This window comes from Zosterops lateralis (assembly GCF_965231275.1).
Source record: "Zosterops lateralis genome assembly, chromosome: 1".
NCBI classification, from domain to species: Eukaryota; Metazoa; Chordata; class Aves; order Passeriformes; family Zosteropidae; genus Zosterops; species Zosterops lateralis.
The window spans coordinates 80,652,087-80,677,293 of NC_139762.1; the positions used below are offsets into that span (position 1 = coordinate 80,652,087).

Below are 25,207 nucleotides of genomic sequence, written 5' to 3' on the forward strand. Positions count from 1 at the left end.
ATCAGTGTCAGTAAGGTAACATCTCATGTTACCTTTAGTATAGTCTCACATTGTCCTGGCTAAAGCTGGTTCATCATAATAGTTTTTATCCTCCTTTCTGGCAGAGAAGCAAGTGGCAGGTTATGAAGGTGTGCAAAATGAGTTCTTACAAGCCATGTGTGGTAGTGCTCAGGTGTCAATGGATGTCTGATACCATGTTAAGATGGACAGTGACATCACTTTGCTACACATAGTGGAGTGAGTGAACTGAAAGCACAGCGATGAGATCAGTTTCCAGATCACAGCATACTCAGAGTTGGAAGGGAGTCACAAGGATCCAAGGAGTCCAGCTCTTAAGTGAATGGCCCGTAGGGGGATTGGACCTATAACCCTGGTCTGATTAGCACCATGCTCTGGCCAACTGAGTTAATCTCAGGGTCACAATGGAAACCACTTGGCTTCTCTCTTAAACCAGAAGCTGCTTTTGAAATATAAAACAGTGGATTTAGTTAAAATGAAAGGGAAAAGTTAGCCACTCATTAATTTCTGTATGCTGATAGCAGCTGAAATGACAAATAACCTTGTCATGTTTCAGATGTGACTGAAACCACACCTTCAATGCCTTTCCCAGTAAAATTGCACTAAGTGTGTATGTTTGGGTCTCAAGGAAGAGAGGGATCACCTTTTTCTTTGTTTTATGCTTGTTTGTGAACGTAATGTATTTAACTGGATACTTCACTTGGTATTAAAACCAACACCTTATTCCTAAGGTGCACATGAGATGTGCACCTCATCCTAAACTATATTTAATTTTTCAAGTGATATCTCTAAGGAAGATAAAGGTCTTCTGGCTTTGTCCCTTGAAGACCAGCAGACTAGGGCCCATGCCAGTGGAATGTTCCACACCTCATTTTACTTTCTGGTGTATTTAAATCAGCAGTGAACAGGAGCTGTGACTAGAGAAGCAAAGCCTTAAATATTAAAAGTAGAACAGTAAATGGATCAGCACAGAAGTGGATTCAGTTGTGCTCTGTAAAGCTGTTGTTAGAAGATGATAAGAGAAGAAAAAGCAGAGCTGTCATATTGTTTCAGAACTGTGTACTGGCCGTTTCTTATGCTGCTCAGTGACCTCAATTTCCCCTGCCTACTTACATACTGAGAGAACAATCCTTGATTTGTAAATCTACGTGTCCTTGAATCTTTTTTGCGTGGAAGAGGCCTTTGGATTAGGGGAATCTGCAAATACATTTTAATAAATTCTTGTTCTTCTAACCTACAAGATTAAGCATAAAGAAATATATATTATATTTCTTCGCTGCAAAAGACAGCCCATATGTGGATATAGGATGTAGAACTAAGACATACTCTAGCTGGACTGAAACCTAATTAATATTTGTGTGTGTGTGTATATGTCCCTACAATGAGAGAACAGTCAGTTTTAAAAACTGGGATGTAAGATTTTGCTCATCCCAGAGGCATTAGGCAATGGGAGATCAGATTCTTTGGAACAGTAGTTCGGGTGAACACCTTTAACATTCTTTGTGCAGGTGGCTAGTGTTACATCTGAGTTGCTAATAAAAGAGAAGCTAATTCCGTACCTAATTCCTTCCCTCTGGACAAGAGATAATGACTAGCAAATGCAAGAATTCTCCTTTTAGGGCCTGATTTATTACCCAGAACATAATAAACATTAGGCTGCTGCTGATGTGACAGTTGTGACAGCTGGAGGGGTTTGGAATGAGAGGCTGAAGCCTTAAATAAGCCTGTCAACCGAGCTTGTTATCAGGATCTTGGTTAAACACTCAGACTTTGCTTTTCATAGCCCCAAAAAGGTCCTACAACATCCGCACTGAAAACTTCACAGTATTAGATCCATACTGATGGCTGGCTCACCACCAGCCAGTAGTGGCTAAGGTAAATACTTACAGAAAGTATAGAGCTTGATCTGACTACTTATCATGACCCATAATATTCCTCTCCCCTAGATTCATATGTTTAGTTTGTTTGTGCACCTGGTTTTGTTCCTGGCTGTCGTGGTGTGCTCTGTGTGTCACTCTCTGATGGCTTCACAATAGGAGTGACTTTGTTAGTGGGTGCAGGATAAAAGACAGAATCTTAAAAAGTAGAATCTATACATTAAAAGGTATAGACAATGTTACCAATGTCATCTAAACAGATCTCCACTGAGAGATTTAGATTTCCTACAAGTGTAGGTTCCTTCAAGGCAGGTTATTTTCCCATCTCGTGCAGGCCAACAGTCTTTTAGAGGATTTCTATTTTGTGTTTATAGTCCCATTAACTTCAGTGTTACTCTCCAAGGAATTAAGGCAAGTTCAGATTTATTTTGCAGGACTGGAGAATCAAACCTGGTATTTTACATGTGGTAGAGACCTCCAAACGTCCCTCTTTTCAAACACTGTAAGGTCTATCAACCTGAAAAGTGGTGGAGAAGACTTGTGGGCAGATCCTTTCCTTTATGTAAATTGTGTTTGTGAAGCTCTGCAGAGAAATGCCGATATAACAGGGATGTCCCATCTTCAGTTCTGCAGCTTGGTCACTGCTAAATCAATTTTTTTAGCATTGATTTGTGGGCTTTTTCCTGACTCACACATGTGTTATAAAGCTCTGGCCTCAGGGCATGAAATGTACTTTGTCATGCAAAATATGACGCTAGACTATCATTTTGTAGGCCCCATGATTTCAAAAATAGGGCACTGGAATTCAGCAGAGCTCCTTGGAAGAAGGAGCACCTGTCTGTGCAGTGCTCCTTGCTGGAACAGCAAGTTTAGAAGAAAAGATACGAGTGAGAATGTGAGTTATTTTAAAAACGGTTGAACAAAATGCTTCAGAGTAAATGAGTTTATGAAATAGAAAAGGGTGGCAATCACTATTGTAACACACATATCTAAACATATACATGTATAATTCAGTATACCTGATTTTAATAACTAAGGGGAAAAGATCCTAATTTTTCATTTACTAGTAAACAAATGTACAGTCTATTTCAGCAGAAACAAGCATAAGCCAAACCACAGCCCTTTTTTGAGGAATGATATAAACATGATATATAAATGCATATTTTTAAAATTATATCCTTTGTTTATTTACAAAAGCAGTCCCAGGGTTACTGCTCTGCAGTTTCTCTTTTACTTATCTGTTGCTTTGCCTATAATCAAGCAAGATTGCAAAACAATTGGCAAGATGTCAGCTCAGCCTGCAGGTGCTATTGAAATGCTTTCAACAGTCAGAATGAAGCAGAAACTTCACTCTTGATTTATTGTGTCTTATGTTCTGAAAAAACAAATATTTCTGTGGCTGAGATTATAGAGTGAAAAGATTAAAGCACAGCACTTGAGTAAGAAGAGCTGTACCAATTACCCTGAGAAACATTTCTAAATAGCATTAGTGACCCAGTACTAGTGCTCTGAAAGGTGGCTGAGTAAAGATGGCACCTTCATATTCATTTTGAGCACTGCATTTTGATAGCTTAGCATTTGTACTCGAGGTAAAATGCTAGGGCCAACGTAAATGGAGAACATCACTTCAATACCATTATAGTTCTAATAGGTAATACAAGCTACAAGGAATGAATATGAGCCCTGTGTATTTTTTCAGCCATATTCGCTGGCATTAATAACCATAGAGCTGAAGACTTTTTGCCTTTCATCAGCTGTGCAGCAGAAGCTCTTCTAGCGTGAAAGGAGAGGTGAACTTGTTTTTATTCTGCAAATTTAACAGAAATGCTTCTTAAAGTGAAATCTTCAATCCCTGTGTGCCTGGAGGCAGCAGTGTCTAACACACAGGCCCGTGTCACCTGCTGGCATCTCCCTCCCTGGTGCTGCCACTCTCAAGGACAGGCTGGCATGGCCCAGCTCCTGCCTGTGCCTTGCAAAGCCACACATTAACTTGGATGTAGCCACTGGTGCTATTTTGTGGAGGGCTAGACTGCTTAAAGATGGGGACTTATTCAGGTGTGGGGAGGTGGCTAAAAGCAGTGGCTGGGAGAGCATCCAGGGGAGAGAACTCAAGCTGAGCTTGTATCTTTTCACTCCCTAAAACTGCCAGTGGATGCCGAGCATCAGGTAGGCCTTTTCTGTAGATTTGCTGAGGGATGGTTTAGCTGATGAACAGTATTTGGAAAGATATTAATGAAAAACAGTGGTGTGAGGCTACAGCAACTGAGCTGTTCTAACCTTGATACTTTGAGAGAAAAATGCTAGAGCCTTTTTAGAAATGCCCCTTAGAAATGTTAATGCTTTGGAGCATCAACAATGCCTAAAAGTTGTTACAAAGTGTTAGGAAGTGTTTTTAAGTGTTCTCAATGTACTTTTTTATTAGAGTTGAGTCTCCTGGTGTTGCTCTGTCAGTTCTCTGGATGATGCAGTGGTCTTAGCCAGAGGCGGGCATGGAGGACCAGAATGTGGTCTCTGTGCCCTTCCTTGGTGAGGGTCTTTGAGGTTTATACCCAAGTATAGAGGTATTGATGTACTCTGCATTTTTGATGTAGGAGTTTGGAGGACCTCTGGCAGGGCCACTTGTCAGGACACTGCCTTGTATGGTCTTCATGGGGCAGGCACCTCAGAGAGCCCCAGCACATGAGGCATTTCTGGTCACCGGAGGCATCCAGCCACATCAAGGGTCTGCTGGTGACACCTGATGGAAGAGAGGGCAAAAAGGGTGTTTTGTTCTGGACCACTGAGTATGTTTCAAGTTTGCAGCAGGCATAAAGTGTGTGGGGTTACCACAGCACATGACTGCATCTGCTGGTGATGCTTAGCCTAAGAAAAGCACACCCTGAGCACCCAATAAACAGTGGTTACTGCAGTGCCTAGAGCAGGGTGTTTATAATACAGACTCAGATTGGATTTCTAGCCCATTTCAGTGAAAGTTTTTGTTATGTTTCATGGAAATTGATTGCTTACCAGTAAAATCCATGCGGTTTATTGTTACAATTTAATGGGGTTTGCCTGTGAAAACAGATGTGAAAAAAACCCTTAAATAGCTACATGTCCTGCCAGCATCCCAGCATTCACTGCCTGGCTCAGTAAATATTTTCTCAAAGGGAAGGTGTGGATAAAATTGAAATTAGCAGAAACACTTTGCAAGGAACCCTAGGAAAGGTTTGAGTGGCTCCCAAAGTATTTCACAGGTGTAGAACTTTCTGCAGGTGCAGACCTTGCTGCAGAGGTCTGTGTGTAGCATGATACTCCAAGAATTTCCACTTCCTTCCCACCACTATGGCTTTCTTGACACTACTCTGAAAGTGTGAGCAGTGTAGCCTTCTCTGGCTTGAGGAAGAGACCTTTAGGCCACAAGGATTTCTTCACTCTTCTGTGGGTCTAGGAGTCTAAAGGTTGTTTAAAGGTGAGTTTAAACCCACAATTCTATAGTAATATTCATGTACGTACATTACTGTGATTTTTAAATAATCGGGTAGGGATGATCACTGTTAAGTAAGTCATGGCTTTGTTTGACTTAGTGCTGCTGCTGCATTGCTGCTGCTGCCTCTCCCTCCTCTTTTTTCCTGTCCTGGGTTCATTTAAATTCCTTCTAAGTGTCATTCTCAAATGTCTCTTCTCAGCTGGCACAAGGTTTTCAGAAGAACCCAACTAATGGGAAATGGCAACACAGGGATTTAATGGCATTTAAACCGCATGGACCTGACTTTTGCTTTCATAACTTCATAAATCTCCTAAATAGCCCTCTGGAATCTTCAAAAGCTGGAACTCTTCAGAAAAGTAGGGCATGATAGTGGTGTATGATGCAAAACTTTCTTAATCTTGCATTTTAGGCTAAGCTTTCCATGCATGTTTTTCTATGCAGCAAATACTCATTTATGTAAGGAAATCACTTGGTGAGAAAAACAGGCCAAGGACACTGTAAGCTTCCTGTTAGTCAGAAGGAAGTATACTTTTTTTTAATGTGTTTTGAGGGAGGATGCCTTTAATGCTGTATGTCTGTACTGTAGGGAATGCATGAGCATTCTTGCTTTCCTTTGTCTTCAGAAGCTGTGTGGGCTCAGCCCCTCTCCAGCCATGAGCAGCAGATGATCTGTGTCCTGGTTTCACCACCACCTGACATCTGAAGACTGCCAGTGGGATTGCCACACTCTGGCCCCTGCTGTCCCAGGGGCTGCCTCTGCCATCTGTCAAGAACTTTGTGTGGTTTTCCACAGCCAAGAGATGACATGTTCTCTGTTTGCTTGACTGACATAGTTTTAATTATGTGGTTTTGTTTCTATGGATCTTCCCATCCATCCTTTTCTCTCATTACCTGATAACCAAGAGCTGCCCTTATGAGTTAACTTGGGATTGAGGAAAATATTTCTCTTCAATTGAGAGGTAAACTGAGGCACACAGGAGATAAGCAAGGCTGACTGGAACAAGCCCTGCACTTGATCCAACACATGCCAAAACAGGAACAGCTGCATCTTTGATGTTTCTGGAAATACCCACATGTTGAGCTTGGCTTTAACTTGTTTTCTTCCCTCCGTATTTTCTTCAGCTATACCCCTTTGTGGTGGTGGATTTATTTCTCTCATTCCACCTCACATGCTTTTACTTTGGTCAGATCTGAGCTGACTGGAGTACAACACTCAGCTCTTCACAATGCCCTCATTTTATTGCTTTTCCAATTTAACTAATTCTTGCCTTGAGGAAATGCCATTCAATGCCCTAAAAGGAGTGACCCTCTAACATGTGTCCTGGGATGATGAGCTTAGGAGAAAAAGAGCCAGAACCATAGTTTATCATATTCGTAGCATATTCCTACCATGTTTATAGCTTTTATGCTTTTTGTTTAATTTGATGCGTCTTGAAACTGGGATTTTTTTCTAGTGACTAAAAATAGCTACAGTTATGAATGTGATCTGCACCTGGCAATTGAAGAGCATACCTGGAGATAAAGAAGGAACAGAGGTCTGCAGACAAGCCCCAGGTTTAGAGTCTGGGAGGTGGGCTGTTTGTCTGCAGTGGTTAAATCCCATGGCTGGCTTCTGTACAAACCATGTTTTGTAGGAGGTGGCCTTGGGAGACCTGCAGACAGGGAATTACTCTAATCCAGCCTGGATGTCACGAAAGCACAGATTAATATTTCATCTTCTGCCTCTGACTGTTGTCAGACTCACTTTGTTCCTGCGCAGGGGCTGTGATCCTCAAAAGACAGTGTTGAATTAAAGATTAAGCCAGTGTTTTACTTGATGGAAAGTGCAGTGCTCTGTGGAGGATGGTGACAATGCAGCTCTTACCCAGCTCTGCATGTGTAGGGGGTTTAGATTTTCCCAAATCCCAGTGACAGAGCAAAGCTTGAACATGCGGCTGAGGATGGTGTGAAGGGAGGATCCCTGTCAGCTGTGAGCCGTGTTAATGAAAGTGACACTGGTAATTAGCCAAAGGTGAGCAAGAGGCACTGAGCGGCTCCCGGAGATGCCATTGACTGCTGTGTGTGAGAGAGCTCCTCAACCATGAGTAAAAGGGCAACAAGTACCTGCCTGGAAAAAACGGGAGCTGCAAGGAAACCAGCACGGGTGGGCAGAGAGCCCAGGTCAGAGCCTTCCCCCAGGTCAAGGATGTGTCAGGGCAGCCCTCTTTGCTGGAAACAGCACACCTGAGCTGCCACCTCTCTGCGTGCAAACTGATTCCAGGATGGATGATTTATGTCTCTTTAACCACAAACTGGTTCTGATTGGTTAAGTCAAGTGAATATCTGCCTGATTAAAACCAACCCAAGAGAGTCTGTGGAATTAGTTCAGCTTAACTTTTCAGTTAAAACAGCTCAATTGGGGTGTTTTGGTGTTGTTTTTAAATACAGACCAGACCTCGTCATGGTACCCAGCTATCTCTTCTTTGGACAGCTGACACGCAGCTCTTTTTCCTTGGCTTTCTCTGAGCACAGTATCCTAGTCAGTCATGCAAATCCTGAGACAATTGAGAGTATTTGGGGCTCGTAAGTGGGAAATTTCTGGGCAAGGGCTTACCCCAGAATGTGCAGGATGCAGTTTGGGTGTACAATCAGAAGCAGTGCCCATCAGTCACCATGACCTAGACATCACACAGCAACACCTGCTTCTTGTGGCTCAGCCTGTGATACCTGAGAGTTTCTCCTAGCAAAGAGCAGGTGCAGATTCTCATGAGGGCTGGAAACCCTTCAGAAACCTAAAAAGGCTCTTGAGAAGAGCTGGGAAACGACAGGCAAACCCTGCTCATTGTGCCTGTGAACATAAAAGAAAGGACAATGCAGTCAATCATGTGAAGAATAAAGCCCACATTTTTCAAAAGCCGCAAGTGAGAAACTGATCATGTAAAACGCCCACAAAATACATTTTTATGAACATGTTAGTGGAATTTCTGTTCACTAAAAAAATTCTTGAGACCAAAGCAAAGAAAAATGAGTTTAATATGGCTGGTCTGTTCAGTTCTATTGCTCACCAAACAAATGTTTTCTTTCACTCATATGAATACACTTCAGGAGGCTGCAACTGCAGCTTTTTGAAAAGGGTACCAGACGGTCAAAGACCACATTTCCCTTGCACAGAAGTTGGGTAAATGCTGCATGACGACTATTGCACTACACTTCCCTGGGAAAGCAGCCAAGCTGATAGTACAGCACGTCTGCTTTCAGTACAACCATGTTTGTATATTCTTTTGAAACACTACTTCACCTTCATTTAGAACAGAACTTTTAGTGGGCCTATTACTTAAATTCCCCATTTACTTATTGATTTGTATCCCATTAACGCTCTCACAGAAAAATGCAGAACACCCCCACACTACTGGCTTCTGCAAAAAGCTGGCTTCGGTATAGTGGCAGCAAACACAAGGAAACCTTAACTCCCTGCTGCTGCATGTGGTGTGAAAGTAAATATTTTATCACCTTTGTCAGCAGAAAGCTGTGCACAGAGACTCAGGAAGCGCCTTTGGTGGTTAACACCACTCTGAGCTGACTTCAGTTACTATGGCACCAAGAGTAAAAATCCCATTGGCACGCACATCCACGTGCACACATACGGAGCAGAGATGTTCCAGCAGTTCCTGTGCCCCTTTCCTGATCCACATTTACAGGAGCTTACTGCTCCATCAGTGCCTTGTGAGAAACCACTGAATGCATCCAGGATGGCACCTGTGAGCACAGATTTTGCACATCTGCCTCTGGAGGGTTTCTGTTCATTTTCTGTCTGTTTGGGAGGAAGGGCTTGGGCAAAGAGGCAAACTGTCATTCATGTGGGAAGCTGCTACAATGGGAAAGGAAAAATGAACCACCTGAACCCATTTTCCCAACCTCTTCTGTTTCCCTGAGAGACAACTGAAACAGCAGCATTTGGCCCACTAATTATCCACAAACCTGTGTACAGTTTTATAGATATAAATGCATGCTGCAACCATTGTAAATTCAAATGTGCCAAGAGAAGTGGCAAATTTAAACCTGACTAGGCAAAATTAATGTGCATAATAACTTTAATTAGTCCAATGAAGTACAGTTTTCACGTAATCCCCTGCCTCTTCCTATGCAAGTGCTCCATAGTGTTCAGTGAAAAGACAGCTGGTCTGTTTTCCCTTTGTAGCCTCTGTGATATGCCCTGAATGATTTGTTCCTCTTATAGAACAATTATTTAATACTGGCTTTTTAAGAGACGGTCATCATTAACATATATAAGTGCTCCACATTATCACTAGGAGGTAAGAGGCTTTTTATATGTATATATGTTAATAATATATGTTAATTTTTAAAACATTATCTATATATATATGTTTTATATATGTAACTCATTATTACTTTATATATGAATGATGTTTATGTGTGCCCGTCTTACCTGTAGGTAGTTTTATAGGTATGGTTAAGTGTAAAATGTATAATTAAAATAAATTAATTATATAAGTGTTTATATAAGTGGAGAACTGATTTGGAGCACACAGTTTTCCAAGTCTGGGATATCCTTATTTATCATATTTAGCATTTATAAAGCACATTTCAGTCTCAGCATGGATTTGTCTGATATAATTTATACTTCTCAGTGGTCAGCAGCTCTGCAGCCAAAGCAAAAAGAGTCCAGAGTTCACAAAGTTTTTCTATAAATACTATATTTAGCTGTACATAGGAATTCTCCAAACAGAAGAAATTTCCTGTTCTCCAGAATAAGATGACTTGGCCTTCTCATTTCCCAGGCTTCATTTCTAATACTGGGACAGCCTGTGATACTTTTGAAGGCATCTATGAATACTTTTTTGGGGTTTTTCCTTACTTGGATGATGCCCAGCACAGTGGCTGGTATTGGGTGATGGGGAAGATGGTGCCTTCTAGGAGGAAGGCTACTGGGAACCCCCATGCTGGAGCTCTTCCTCACCAGAGATGAGAGCACAATATAATTTTAGAGAATGTTGGGAAGCAGTTGGACTTTCACCTTCCACTGTCACTGTTGTTAAATCCCTGTTAATACAGTTACTGCAGATCTAGGTTGGCCTATGGGGCTGGGAGCTTCCTGGGAGCATTGTGATGAGATGTTCCCAGGGTACTGAGACAAGGAATGGCTGTGATGGCAGACACAGCTCCTGCTCCAGTTACAACACTCCAGGGCATTCTTCTTCTCATATGCCACACTACAGCCTGGCACTGAAGGCAGGTAGAAAACCTTCCTCTGCCCTAGGAATTAAATAATGTCCCTTTTCCCTCTGAGGAGTATCTTCCTGCAGCAGCACCTTTGCCTTCCCTCAGGGTCTTCAGCTGCCAGGAGGTGCTACCAAGGGTTTGCTTGCTCTTTTTTAGGAGGTAAACTGTGCTGCTTGAGTGACCAGGAGCAACCTGAAGTGCTGCCAGTATTGCCTGGGATTTCATAGTTATGGATCTCTGGGGGAAAAAAATATCCACAACACAGATCAAACCACTCTATTTGTGCTGAAATCCAACAGAAATCAAATCCTCCATGGCAGCAACAGCTCAAGGGGCAAGATGGCTGAAAGCAACCCAGGGTGCCTCCTCCTCCATAGTGATTTGCCACAGGTATTGGGAAGTGTTTTGTGGGATCTTTGCCCAAAGCAACCTCCACACAGGTAAGATAAACAGCAAGTGAGGGATGCAGCCTTTAGGGTGAGGACAATGATGAAGAGGGGAAGATAGCTGGGAACAGTGGAGCAGCAGGGGGAGGAAGGCAATGAGGACACAGAGACCTGTGGCCTGCACTGCCAAAACTAGCAAGAGCAGAGCTTTATACAGATGCCCCAAATGGAGTCACACTCTCTGCAAGGATACTGGGAGACCACCTGTTTCCAGCAGAGCAACATGGACACAGGCCAGCAAAGCAATGACTTCTCTCTCCAGCAAGATGACCAGCAAAAACCTGATGGGAAACAAAAGTAATAGTTTTCCTTAACTCCTAGGGAAAAAATCACAAGGAGTGGAAGTTAATCCACAATCACTCCTTCCAGGGAAACCAAACTGCTTTCAGGTGATGCTGATGAGTCCTTTGGTGAAAGTGAATGGGCTTTCAGATCCACTGGAAAGTGAAAGGCAGCATTCCCAAACCCCTATGAAGAATGAGGGTGCCAAATAAGTTTAACAGCTTGTGCCTCTTTTAATGGAAATATCACATTTATGCACATAAACACAGTAAAGTACAAAGGAATAGAAAATAGGCTTAATTTCCAGCCCCTAATTCTAACATACTGTACATTAATCCCTGAGAGCACCTGTCAATTGTCGGTCTCTTGCAGGTGGTACTGAAAGTGCAAATTCAAGTGCTCAGCTGCAGCACAGGTTGCTTTTCAGAACCAAATCTGAGTGCTAAATCTTCAAAATTCTGGGTTGGTAGTAAACAAAAATTAACAGTTAAACTATTCTATCCAATATACCAGTTTGAAATCTATCCTGAAACCTTTGCCATAGACAGCCAAAATATTGTCTTCCTGCTTTCCAAAGAAATGAGTTCAGCTTGTATTCTGGTCACCCCAAAGCCATTACAAAACTGGTGCCTATGAATTGCACAGCATTGATGCCCTTGCGGATTAAAATGCTCTTCATACTCCCAGGACTGGACAGGTGTATTGGCAGGTGTAAATTCTTCCAGCTCTGACCTAGGAGGCTACATGGCAATGCAATCTGGCCAGCACAGAAGTACAAAGAACAGGCTGCATGGAAAAATTCTTATTTCCCACATCTGTCCTAACCTCTGTCAGACCCCACAGACAGGAAATGGCAGTGCTGATCTGGGCACTAGTTTTCCATCAACTGAATTTATTTCTCCTATGACATGCACAGTTTCATTACAAATTCAGTGAGACTGTGGCCATCCTTTGTGCTGTGGGACTAAAAGATGGAAAAGTTTTCCCTGTCTTTAACCGAGGGAAGAAACTGATAACAGCAGCAGCGGCTGGAGTCTGCCTGGGCTCCAGTGCAGCAACACCTTCAGGAGGACACACTGCAGCACATTTCAGTTCAAATGTGTGCAAAGCCTGAGCAAAACCTTATCCTGAACATGTGCTCTATGCTGTTTGCATTAGACCTCTACCTCTATGAGTGTGGTTTTTCTTCAGCAAGCAGCAGGTTTACAGCCCTTCCTTGCCAGAATTTGCCAGGGCTTGGCTTGCTGTTCAGGCTGACTGCTGGTACAACCAGAGGATCCCTTAATGTGGAGCACAAAAACCTGCAGCAAAAACCCGTGGGAACTGTCACTTGGAAATGCACTTCCATAGTAGGGAAGGTTTTCTCCCAGTGTAGAGAGAGAGGGGTGAGGTACTGCCATCTTTGGGCACCCAGAGGTGTTGTACCAAAGCTTACAGTGACATCTGGCCACATCAGTGGCTGAGCTGCCTGGTACTGCACCTCTGACTGGGTATTCACAGCGTGTAGCTGCACTTGTCACCTGGGAATGTTGCTTGAACCTCTGAAAGCTGCATAATATTCTTGTCCTGGCTATATTCTGGAAAGGCTCACAATAAACCTGGTGAGTTTTTTAAAAAGGAACTTAAATATCAACCTAAAAAAATATCCACTCTGCTTCAGCATCTCCCTTATTTCACAGTTAAAAGCAATGACAAAAAATTCCCTGAGACTAAAGAGGAGACAACACATAATGGGTAAAGGGAAATCTAGTGGGGGAGGCAAATCTTAGGTGATGGTGGCAATCAAAAATTGTCTTATCTTCTGAGTTTCTTCGAAGAAATCAGTCCCTGCACTTGATTTATACTTGCAGAAGACATGAATACCTCAACTGTAGAGGTATTTCATAATAAGCCCTTTTTAGATTCAACAGACCAAACAATAGCATTAAGAACTGCATCCATACAGACTGTATAGACCTGTAGGCTTTAATACCTGTACTTCAAATTTGTTAACCAGAATAGAAATAAAGTGCTTAGTATATCCAAAACAATTGTAGACCTGGATTTTCACTGCCAACCAACGCTGTGGTAAATTTTAAACTTTTAATTATTACTATAAACCTTTGCAATATGTCTACCTAGGGAAGGAAAGGGAGGAATGTCTAGTGTCAAAACCACAACTCCTTAATTTCGTCCATTACAAAATTAACAAACACAAAATACGATCCTTTCAAACACGTTTTTCAAGCTGTTTCACAGTCATTTACCAGGAGCTGGAAAAACAGGAATCCACAAGAGGACTGCACCACTTAGACTGGTCAACCCAGTAAGTCTTCCAGCTCAAAACACCTTCCTGCTGCACCACCAGACAAGCTGTGGCAGAGCCCTTGATGTATTTCTGCTCCTTAAAGGCCAAGACTCAGCATTCCAGCTCCATGAGCAGTGGGCATGCACGAAGGCATTCAGCCTGTTGTCTTCCTGAGATAACAAGACTAGCAGCTCAAGAACATTCTCAGCAACTACCCTTAAATCAGGTCCTGCTCTGGGCAGGAGACACCTGCCTTGGCTTTTGAGCCTCTGCTGCTCTGTTCTTCTCCTGCTCCTCTGCCTTCCTCCGCTCCTCTTTCAGCTCCTTGTATCTCCATTTGGGAATCTGCAGATAGGGGTCATCCTTTGCACTGCTCCTCCTTCTCGCCTTTTCTGGCTGGAAGGTGGGTGGGGGAGCCTTGCTGACACGGACTTTGGGGATGACAAATCCCGGCCGGACGCTGCTTCGCCGAAGCAGGTGGAGTGGCAGGAGGCTCGCTTTCCTCGTGGCTACTGTGCTCACCTGGGACACGGCCATGCTGATGGGCTGCAGGCTGGCTCGACGCTCCTTCTTCTTGGGGATCACCGTGACTTTGGAGTTCTGAAAGAGCTTCTCGTAGTTGCTAACGTGATCTTTGTCTTGAGATCGAATCTCCTCTGCTCTCTGCTTCCTAAGGATTTCCTGCACAGCCAGTCTGCGTTTCCCCACACAAGGTGGGCTGCCTGGGCACACAGTTCGGCACCCCAGAGCGATGAAGGGGCTTCCCAAGCCTGTTGTCACCTTCACCATGTGGTCAAGGACACCGTCCTCCTCTGGGCCGTAGAAAGACCGGAACGAGACAGCCGCCCTCACGCATTCAGAAATCTTCTGCAAACAGCTTTTTGGCTCTGCAGCCTTGGCAAGAAGTTCCTTCATTTTTGGCCATTCTGGTTTATATTGATCAGAAAACTGTTCTGGGCATGGCCTGTCCATCAGCTTCTGCATGACAAAGGCAGACTCTGATCTTCCTGTGAAACAAGCCCATTCCCATGAAGTCAGTCCACGGCTTGGGTCAGTTGCATGAACATTTGCCCCTCAAAAGAAAAAGAAAAACAATTAGTGTTAATTAATTAAACCACACACATTCCTGTTGCTGTGATCAGAGGTGAGTCAGGCAGATCCCTGCAAGAAAATGTCACATAAAATACACAATAATATTTGTGTCAAAACGAACATGCAATAAGGACAGATCTGGTTCTCGACTTTATGAACTCCTTATTTATTAAACACAAGGTAAAAGACATTAAGACTGCATATATGAAATTCTCTTAAAATTACAAATAATGAAATAATGAATTTCACCTGCATTTAATCTTGACTGCCATTTTAATATCCATAACTTGAGCTCACAAGAAAAGAGTTACAGATACGGAAAGAAACAATTCTCTACACAGAAATCCTTCTCCATATAGAATAGTGGACTTTGTACTGGTTACTTCCACTTGGAAGAAAGGTCTTAGGCTAATGATCATAAATTCCATGAAAATATCCACTCTCTGCTCTCTAGGGATAAAAATAGCAAATAAAATGTAATTAATTTCTTTAAAAGCATTAACAATGGAAAAAATAGGAAGTATAAAAGCAGAAATAGAGACAACAACAAATGTGCAATTCATGCTCTCTTATGTCTGAAAGGACCCAGTAGAATTAGGAAATGTTGAGAAGTTGATAACAAGGGTGATCAAATATAAGGAAAGTTTCCATAAATGTCAAAGAGTGGATAATGGGTCAGACGGACCTTCAGTTTGAGCCCAGAAGAGCTGTTTTCATTTACCTGAGATTACCAGCCCAAAGGAAATTAAATAATTGTTAGCCAAAACACTCTGTTATTGCCAAGTGGACCAGCCATAAGAGGCAGCTGGGATACAGGCTACACAGCAGTGGCTTAGACATTTAAAGTGTCTGGTAGGAAATTATTTCGAGTGGCCTATCCTCCTCCTATTCCCAGTGTACGATCCTTATCTCTCCAATTCTGACATCTGTCCCCATTACCATTCTTTTCTTTATTTTTTTCATATATTTCTGCATCCTTTTCCATCTTTGCATTCCTTTTGATCTCTCTATCTTCCTGTAAGACCCCATACATAGGCTTTTGACCTTGTTTTTCACCCTTTTTTCAAAAGTGTTCGTCACTTTTTTGTTTTCACTATTCTCCTCCAGGGAACTTGGATGCTCAAAGACAGGAAACAAGAGTGACAGGAGAAGCAGGCATTCTACTTTGCCTTATGGTATCCTTTACAACTTCTTTAGTACTGTATCCACATTCCTTGGCAACCAGAAAATTGCAGGGAAGTCCTCCCATAATATTAGGGTAGGGCTGTGGGCATTTCTTAATGAGGGTGGCATGTGCCCAGTCCTGCTCACAGAGAAGACCTCTGTAAAAGACACTGGAAGCTGAATTCAAAGTGCACCTGTGGAAGAATTGCTGCAGAACAATGAGCAGCAGCAAGTGCTTTTGGAAACTGAAGTTAGAAGGACACTGTTACAAATACCCAGCAGATTACAGCTGGTGAATGCTAAAGGACACAAAAGACCTGTCCAAAAACTGGCTTGATGGCACCAATTAAAAAGAATCTCAGAGACGTGTCAAGGACTTGACAATTGGCACCATATCCTGTGCTTTGCATCCAAGTGATCCTGGGCACACCACCTGGGCACACACATCTTGATGTCTTACAGTACATGGGTATGAAGGTGAATGAATGAAATCAATAGGAGGATGAGGGAATACTCTCTGGTGTCAGGCAGACAGGTTCTTAAGCTGAAAATCCTTTGGTTTATATTCTGCCTTTGAACTTTGACTGATCTCAGGGGGAGCTTTGCACACTCCAGTCTGCAGACTGTTCAGCAAATCTGCACCACGTTCCCTGGGACAGGCACTGGAACTTTGCCCAGCTGCCTTCAACATACTGAGCTCTGCAACATTCAGTCATGGTTTACTCATATCTCTGGCCCTGCAGATAATTTCTGGGTTTCTTCAAAGTGTTTAAAGCTGGCATACAAAGAACTTTTGATTTATTGAAGAGCTTCTTTACCAGATGAAGGACCATTTTCAGCCAGCACAAAACTGACCAACACAGATCCTGTCACAAAAGTGACAGTCTGTCCCATTGCTTTGCAAGAAGGAGATGTCCAGAGATCTGAGGAAAAGACCAGAGAACACCATGATATTTTTTTTCTGGATGGATTACCTTGGAGACAGCACTTAAAACTAGAATACGGAGGACTTGATAAAAGGAAAAGCAACCACGAACCAGTTTGTGGTTGGGTTCAGTATAACCTTTCCAACAAAGGGTGTTTTATCATTACAGGAAAATAAAGGCAAAAAGAGAGCATGAGGACAGTGATAAACACCTCAACTTTAAGTCTATTAGGTTAATTCCTAAGTCTCTGAGAAAATCTCTAAAGAGAGGATGCCTGAGACACAGATCAAGAATGGATGTGGAAGGAGACACCCTAAGCAAAATTGCTGATCACAGTTTAAGTTGTAATTTAAGTGAAATTTGTAGAATGGACCACTCAGAGAGAGAGCACCAGGGCACTGCAGGGAGTCAAGCATGGGCCCTGGAGAGGAAGGTAGAAAGGAGCCAAAGAAAGGAAGAGTCAATCAAATCAAAGAGTTCATAACCTATGGATTTAAAGTAAGGATTGCAAGATCTCAGAGGCAGAAGGGTTTGATGAAGTTCATGACTGCAGAAATTACATGTAAATCAGTGAGGGGAGGGGAAAAGGCATATCAACACATGCCCTCCTGCTTCATTAACCTGTTCTTGAACCTCCCTACCTGAACTTCCTATCTTCAAATCTCTCTCATCTCAGGCTTGCTTCTTTCCCTGGTCCTTTCTTAACACTTGTCTGAGTCTGAACTCCTTCCCAAAAGAGCTGACTGTGACTGTGGCAAATTATGTGGAAATTGTTTCCTCTGTGTACCCGTAACAGGCAAGGAATTAATACAGGAAGAACAGCAGCTAAAGGAATTGTTTTCAAATACAAAATTTAATTCTCAGCTTGTAAACAAACAAGAGGTATAGACAGCTGCTTACCATTATCTTCAAGAAAAAATCATTCCACGATGCAGCTGTGAGAATTTGGAGCAGAGTAGTTCAAAAAGAACAGAGTGAGAAAGTGCTCACTGGGGGCTCCCCACCTTTGCCTGGGGTCTGCACTCAGCTCTGGTCCTGTGCCCTGCTGGTCTGGACCCTGACCCACAGACTTAATTTCTTGTTTGACCTCAGACCTACCTTGTCTCAATGAAGTTGCCCTTGTCGTGATGGACTTGCCTGGCAATGACTGCAGTGCTGCCTGGTCCAGGTTGTTTGTCACCAGCCCTGCCACGTTCCTTAAAGGAGCACCTTTGTTGATGAGGCTGGTGCTGAGGCCTTGCTGTCACCCTTGGCTCACCTCCCTTTGAGGAGAAGCCCATTCTTTCTGACAGATGGGTCTCCAGGTGTTTTGGAAATTCTATCTCAGAAAACAATACTACGGAGTATTGAAGTCCCAACCTTTCAACAGAAATCGGTGCTGACTTTGTACCTTGTATCACAAAATCTCTTCTAAGGCATGATTTACCATAGTTTTATTGATTTTTTGCACAAATCAGGAGACATTCCTGAACAAACTTGTCATTCAGCAGAATGCCTTATCTGGAATATACATGAGTAGCCGTGTCCCTTTGTAAATGTGATAGCAGTCTTATTGAACAAATTGTCATTTCAGAGTAACTATAACCCACAGGTTTTCTTTCAGGAATGCTGTACTTGCCACTTGCCTTGCTTTTCCTAGAAGTTTCCCTGAAGATTATTTTCGGCACCATTAATTTGAACACACACGCTCCTTTAGGATGTAAATATCCTATTTTATTAAGGCTTCACGTCCTTTTGAGATGCAGAACTGGCATCTTGGATTTAAAGACAGGTGCTGAGGAGGCTCAGGCATCTGTTACCAGCCCGTTTCATGGGTGGTGTTTAAAGCCCAGTCTCCAGATCCAGAGTTACTAGAGCAGCTCTGGGTTTAGAGTGGTGATCACAGCAGGGCTTGACACGTGAATAACAACCAGTCTCTCTGGCGGCTCTCCTGATGATCGCTGGCAGCAGCCCCTGACAAACTGCCCATGGGAGACCGGGCCCCTGCACCCGCTGTGCGCTCACCAACAGCACATTCACATGTTCCAAAGAGCCTCTCTGAAACAGCAACATTATGGCCAAGTGTCTCAGAGTGCCCTAATCGTGTAGTGATTGACCTTGGCCCCCCTCCACGAACTCAAATTTCAGAAAGAGCAGTCACTTTGGCAATCCAGCTCCGACCATCTGTCACGCATTGCTGTTACCTCTTTCCCCATCTGACTGTGCTGAATCCTTGCTAAGGCAGCTAGGAAGGTGAGTTATTTTGCTTTGCTGACCTGCTGCATTGCCATAAGTAGCTGGACATCAGCAGAGGTCTTACCCAAGCCATCAAACAGATACTGGGTTTAAAAACCTCCTGGCTGTAACTCTTTTCTAACCACACATAACTGCTTTGTAGCTGTGCAAGTAGACCCACAGCTGATTATGGATGTTTCCCCTCTATGTTGCCATGCATTTTTACATTTTAATACTGAATTTTGCTGTTTTATTTGTGAAACTGATTTTTTCACCAAATCTTTTAATAACTTGTTTACCTTCTTCAGCTCATTAGTACTTCTTTGTCAGTACCCACTCAGTGTCCCTTAAGTCACAAACTACTTCTAAATCCATTCTGAATTATCATTTCCCTCCTTCCCTCCCTCCTTTTCACCAGACTGTGCAATGCTAAAAAATACTTAGATATTAATACTAAAATATCAATACTTAGATATTAATATTAAAATGGGTGCAGACAATTTACCACACTTCCCTTTTGGCCCCTATTTTGAGCTGAAAATCAAATCAGTGAGGAAATGCAAAGTACTCACTGACACTGCAATTTAGAAAATCAAAAGTATATTAACTCAGATCTTTAGTTGGTGGGTCATCTTTGGTATCCTCACTATCTCTGATGATGCAAAACCAGGCTGATAAAACTTTCTGTAGGCAAACTCAAGAGGGTGGCTAAAAAAGCCATTTTCTGGCTACTTAAAGATTTGCTCTCTCCAGTATTCTCTTTTCTTATGAATCATGGAAACATGACGTGGCTATTCTGAGGCCAGAGGCAGCAACCACAGCAGTGAGCTTTGATGATACTTTTAGTATAAGAATCAGAATAACAAGTACTGAGTTATTTACATAGCTGAAAGGTTTAAGAAAGACTTCAGTTTCTAGTGACCCAAACAGAACAAGCTTCTCTCAGATCTCTAGTGATAATAATAGGTCATGACACCATAAGGCCAATTTGACAAGTCAGAAGATCATAGGATTGAAGTTTCGTTTTAAATGATGATTTATAACACTCACTGGAGCATTCTGAACTAGCATCTGCATGAATATGTGTGAGCCCAGAAAGTGCATCTGTTTCTGGCAGTGTTTGAGCTCTGACAGTAGTTTCATAATTTTTTGTCATAAAAATTTAAAATGAATGATCCAATTCCTAAGCCTTTGTTCCAGAGTAAGAGGCTACAGAACCTAGCAGAAAATAACACACCAGTTACCACATCATGTCTTCTGTGTCATGTCAATGTCTAGAAACTGGATGTTATGAAATGAAGGATAGTAATATCACTATGCTTGATAAAATCATGCGACTTAAAATACACTGATTATGAGGGATTAGACTCTTGTGACAGCAAAATCACTGAAATTAAACCCTTATTCAAGATCTCTCTCAATGAAATGGACCTGTAGGACTCTTGATCTAGACAGTAACAATAGTCACACAATTTGTTATTATTTCCACAATATTTAATTTGTGTCGTATATTTGCAATTGAAAAACAAGAATATATACTAATATAAACTAGTTATTTAATTATTATTTAACAGTTCATATACCAATTACTTCATCAAAAAAAACCCCATACAATATTGTGGCTGAAAGATGCTGTATGTTAGGACTGCTCTTGTAGAGGCTGTTGCCCCTCAAGGCGCCTTCTGATTCTCCTCTCCAGGACCCCTTTACCTTCAATGCAATACAGCTGTTTTTTCAACAGCAGACAAGAGCCAGGAGTAAGAATCATAATTCCTGTTCTCAGATGTGAAGAGAAACAGGTGGGCAGAGAGAGACCTGATCACTCCCTGTGCCACAGCTCCCTCCTTGCAGCAGCCACAGACCTGATGGTGTCCTGTGGCCCATAAACCTGGAGACCAAACTCAGAGTTGTAGAGGCATTAACAAAAAAAGTAAGTCACCAAATTTCCCACCAGTGTTCCCTGGAGGAATGTGGCCCCTACACCCAATACTGATGACAGAAGCTGGAGCCCCCAAGGCTTTCCAGTCCCCACCATAGTTCAAGGCAGAAATGGAGGTCTGGCTGTGGTCACCCTTGCACTGTCTGTCACACACAGAGATGGCTGCAAGTGACCTGCATGTCTTTCCCACCTGTGTCATGGATTTTATTTAACCTGCTCCCCAGACTCTCCTGGAGCAATCAATCTCATCCTCAGAGCTCTAGGGGAGCTCCTGGGTGAGTTTGTACAAGCAAACTGAATGCTCCTGCAATACATGCCTTCACTGCCTTGACTATGGCTTATTTCAATGCTGCCCCCATTTCCAGGGAAGGCTGTACCACAGTACAAAGTGTGCAAACAGAGCAACATCCCCAAGAGCCATTTTTTTTTTCTTGGTAGTTGTTAGATGGTGACAAAGAAGAAGAAAAGCCCTTTGCATACCTGCCATCATCAAGGCTTTCACACATTCTGTTCGGCCCTGCATTGCAGATTTCATCAGTGCTGTGAAGCCAAACGCATTCCTCTTCTCAATATCAAGCCCAGGAAAATAGTTCAACAGATAGTTTGTAATGGTTATGTGTCCTTTAAAGAAACAAAAAAGCAGAGAAAATGTCACACAATGCTGGTGCTGTCTCAAGGATAATCCAGAAATTTACTCCTGCAGGTCTGATAACTGGAAAATGCAGTAAGATAATTAATATGATAAATAATAATAAATGATAATAAAAAGATAATTAATATGATCTCTTTTCCTTTTGTCCTCTTCCACTCATTGTAGTCATCAACCTTAGGGTTAAGTGGCCCTGACTTGCGGCCAGAATATTGGGATAGGAGGTGGAAAATCTGGGTTCCCACCTTTTCTAGAATTGCTCTCCTTTCTGAAAAGTCAGTTTAAGGTAAGAAAATAATTGAAGACCAGAAATGGTGACTCTGAGGTTGCAAGGGGCCCCAGTTTCTTGACCCAGTGAGTAGCACTGCAGGGAGAATCCCTACAGCTTATGGAAGGAAGGCCCATCACCAGGAGCAACTGATTGCAAAGGTTCAGCTTTCTCCCTCCCCTGGTAAATTTGAGCCTTATAATCATGGCTCTTCATTAAAATTGATGACTGCACATAGTTGTTCCAGCCAATAATGCCATCAAACCATGCCAGGCCTGATACAAGAGAAAGGAATATTTTGTGTAGGATCCCACATTTTGTTTTTTCCATCTGACAGTGTATAGCCACTTGCCTACTCTCCTGCAGTTGGAAAATGGGATTGATGTTCAGTTTTGGTAATAAAATAAATTATTTAAGTTCTGTTTCTCAAAGCAACTGTTGTTGCCATTCATGTGGCTTGTATGCCAGGATAACTGGTGTGTCTACAAGGCTATATTGAGGAGCTGAACACATCTCTGGCTAAATGGTTGGAAGACCAATTAAGACATCAAATCTTTATAATTGGACTCTCAGATGAATAGCTAGTGCCATTATGACTCATTCAAAACAGTTTTCCCTTCACTTGTCAATCATTTTATGATGCTTTGATGCTCTATAAAATAATGCCGTCTGTCAGGCAGCTGCAACAATCACAATTTAATTAGTAGGAGCTGTAAAAATATTCTCTCATCTCCCTTTGCAGACCAGATGACTATTCTGTAATGCATGCCATTCAAATTCATCTAGAAATGTTACTGAAGCAGATTATAATTCATACAGGACAATTTTAAAAGTCTGCAGCGTCACAGCTGGTGTGGATTTCATCAGCAGCCCCTTTGTACCAACACAGACCTCCATTCGCTTTGAAAAGCAAGTTAAGAAAGTCTTTACCAATTAATTTGTGTTGCAGGTGTTACTCTTTCTCTCCTATAATTTTTTTTTACTCTGTTACCTTTCTGCATAACTGAAGACTCTCATGAAACCTGAGCAGATGTAGAGATAATGAAGATCAGATGAGCAACTCCAGAGCCAGAGAAAACCAAATAAAAAGCTCCCTGTACCTTGTGCAGTCTGATGACAATGATATATTAAGTTTCAGCAAACCTCAACAAGCTGAACAGAGCAAAAGTGAACTGGGTTCAGGGCAGGATCAAGTGACCTGGTCCTGCTTACTCAATACAGAAATTTCAGCTGTACTGATTCTATGGTGTAAAATCAAATCCTAGCAGGGAATCAGTTGCTACTGGGAGAATCTTTGTGCCCAAATTGTTTTTCAGGACGTGCTCTGATTCAGTAATGTGGAACATGTGTCTTCATGAAGGTTTTGGAACAGTTGAAATCCTACTTTTTGACCACAGGAACTGTGGTCAGTTCCTGTGACCAAAAAGACTGAAACAAGTAAAAATAATAAGATGGGAGATTTTTCAGCAATTATTACATCACAAAAGATGTTCTTTCCTTTGCCAAAAGTATAATTACAGTAAGAGATGTTTTGTAAATCTGAGGTGATCCTAAGAATTAATCCTGAAAGACCTTGCTTAACCAAAGCTCTCCAGGGGGCTACAAATGGCCTCAAATGAGACAGAAAAAAAATATCAGCAGTAAAATGAGAAAGAAAATTAAGAAGTTTGTGATTCCCAGAAGCTTTGTGTCTCAAAGGTTCCTGAAAACAACTTCGGTTTTAATCTGGAGGATCTTCTGTCTTCTGAGGTTTGCTTCAGAGTTCCAACAGACACCAAATTCAAAGCAAAACTCAGAGCTGCCAAGTTTTAGTCCAAACCTTGTCATACACTTTTGATTTAATGCCATGAAGTTTGCTTTGGTTCTCCTATGTCTGTGTGAACAAGCAGCCTGTACCTAAATTGTAAACTGGGTGAGCCTCCTGTGATGTAAGGTCTGCTGTGAAAAGTATGCAGCTCTAAAATAAATGAGCCTGGGCTCAGCCTGTTTGGTGATACTGAATCCAAAGCAGGCTCTTGCTGTTTGTAAGCTAGATCTACTTCCTACAGAACTGGCACGCTAAGGGTTCACTTCTTCTCTCTGCGAGCCATATTTAGAGATCAGCACAGATGTCTGTAATAGCTTAATTCACTTAATTGCTGCCTCAAAGGAGAGGCCTATAATGATGACAATATTACCTAATAGTCTGTGTAACACAGGCAGAAGGATAAGTTGCATAGGAAGGAAGACTCTTTGTCAAATAACATTGAACTCCTGAATTGTACCTGCAAAACTCTTGTGTTTGGCCTGCAGATAGAGAATGGCTTCTCCCAGATGGATGGAACCAAGGACATCCAGAAGACTTTATCCTCTGAGTTTTAGTTGTTTGTGTTCTCAGGTCTTTCTTAATAAACAGAAACTGGGATAACTTTCAATTTTGTGTTCCCAGCTCTATAGCCTTGCCCCAAACTGGTGGCTGTAACATAAAACATCTCTACTTTGTAAGCAAATGCAAGTCCCTCTGAACACCAGGGCATGCCATTTACTATACGCTGATGTAGCTATGTCCCCATCAGCAGCAGAACTGAAAAAAAAGAAGTAATTTTCCTTATTTTCCTTTTTTTAAAAATCACTTTCCTTTCTCCCTTTCTTTCCACTTGTTATTTCAATCGCTTGCTTGTATCAATATCCCATTTTTTCTGCATTGTCCTTGTAATGATGTTAAATGATTTTGCTTCTGCTTCAATAGCATCACCACCCATTTCTGGGCACCACCTGCTGCAGACTGCAATGCACTTACAGTTCTGGAAGGCAAGCTGTCTTCCAAAAGGGACATAAGAAATAGGAAATATTGAGAAAGCAGGTGAACAGACCAATTTTCAAATGTGAAAGCAGAGCACTTCGTGGTTACTTTTCTATACTAATAAGCTTGTTAAGACAGTACTGCTTTTCACTGATCCTTCCAACCTGTCATTCTCTGGCCAGCCCATGAAGAAAACTTCAGCCCTAGATACTTTTATTGGAGGATGAGAGTCTCAAATTATCAAAAGCAATATGGGGAACTGAATTCAGTCATCTTCTGAGACTCTAGTTGCTCTTTAATTTAATCCTATTCAATTCAAGCTGATGCTCATATTTGATCAAAATGTCTGGGCAGTCATGAAATGGCACAGGCAAGTGTGGATTTTAAACTCCTCAGCACAAGTAAAGAGACCTCTCTGTCATCTCTTTTGATATCTATATCTCATAATACAGATGCAGACTCTGAAACTCAAGGAACAATTCCTCAGGACCACACAGTTTTTCCCATCCAGCTCCTCTTTGGGGTCTGGCAATCCATGATGGCCCACCTGGCAGTGGATCATAACAAAAATGGCAGC

General features: G+C 42.2%; 1 protein-coding gene across 1 annotated transcript in view; it reads right to left on the reverse strand.

The window, feature by feature from the left end:
• Window positions 1-13,818: 13,818 nt before the first annotated feature.
• ANKRD33B (ankyrin repeat domain 33B) overlaps window positions 13,819-25,207 on the reverse strand; it is a gene marked incomplete at both ends in the record, with an annotated part of 43,518 nt that continues 32,129 nt past the window's right edge. Inside the window, 2 exons of the mRNA XM_083876493.1 lie at window positions 13,819-14,669; window positions 21,412-21,552. Coding sequence (XP_083732619.1) covers window positions 13,819-14,669; window positions 21,412-21,552 — 992 coding nt within the window. The remainder of the gene's footprint in view (window positions 14,670-21,411; window positions 21,553-25,207) is intronic.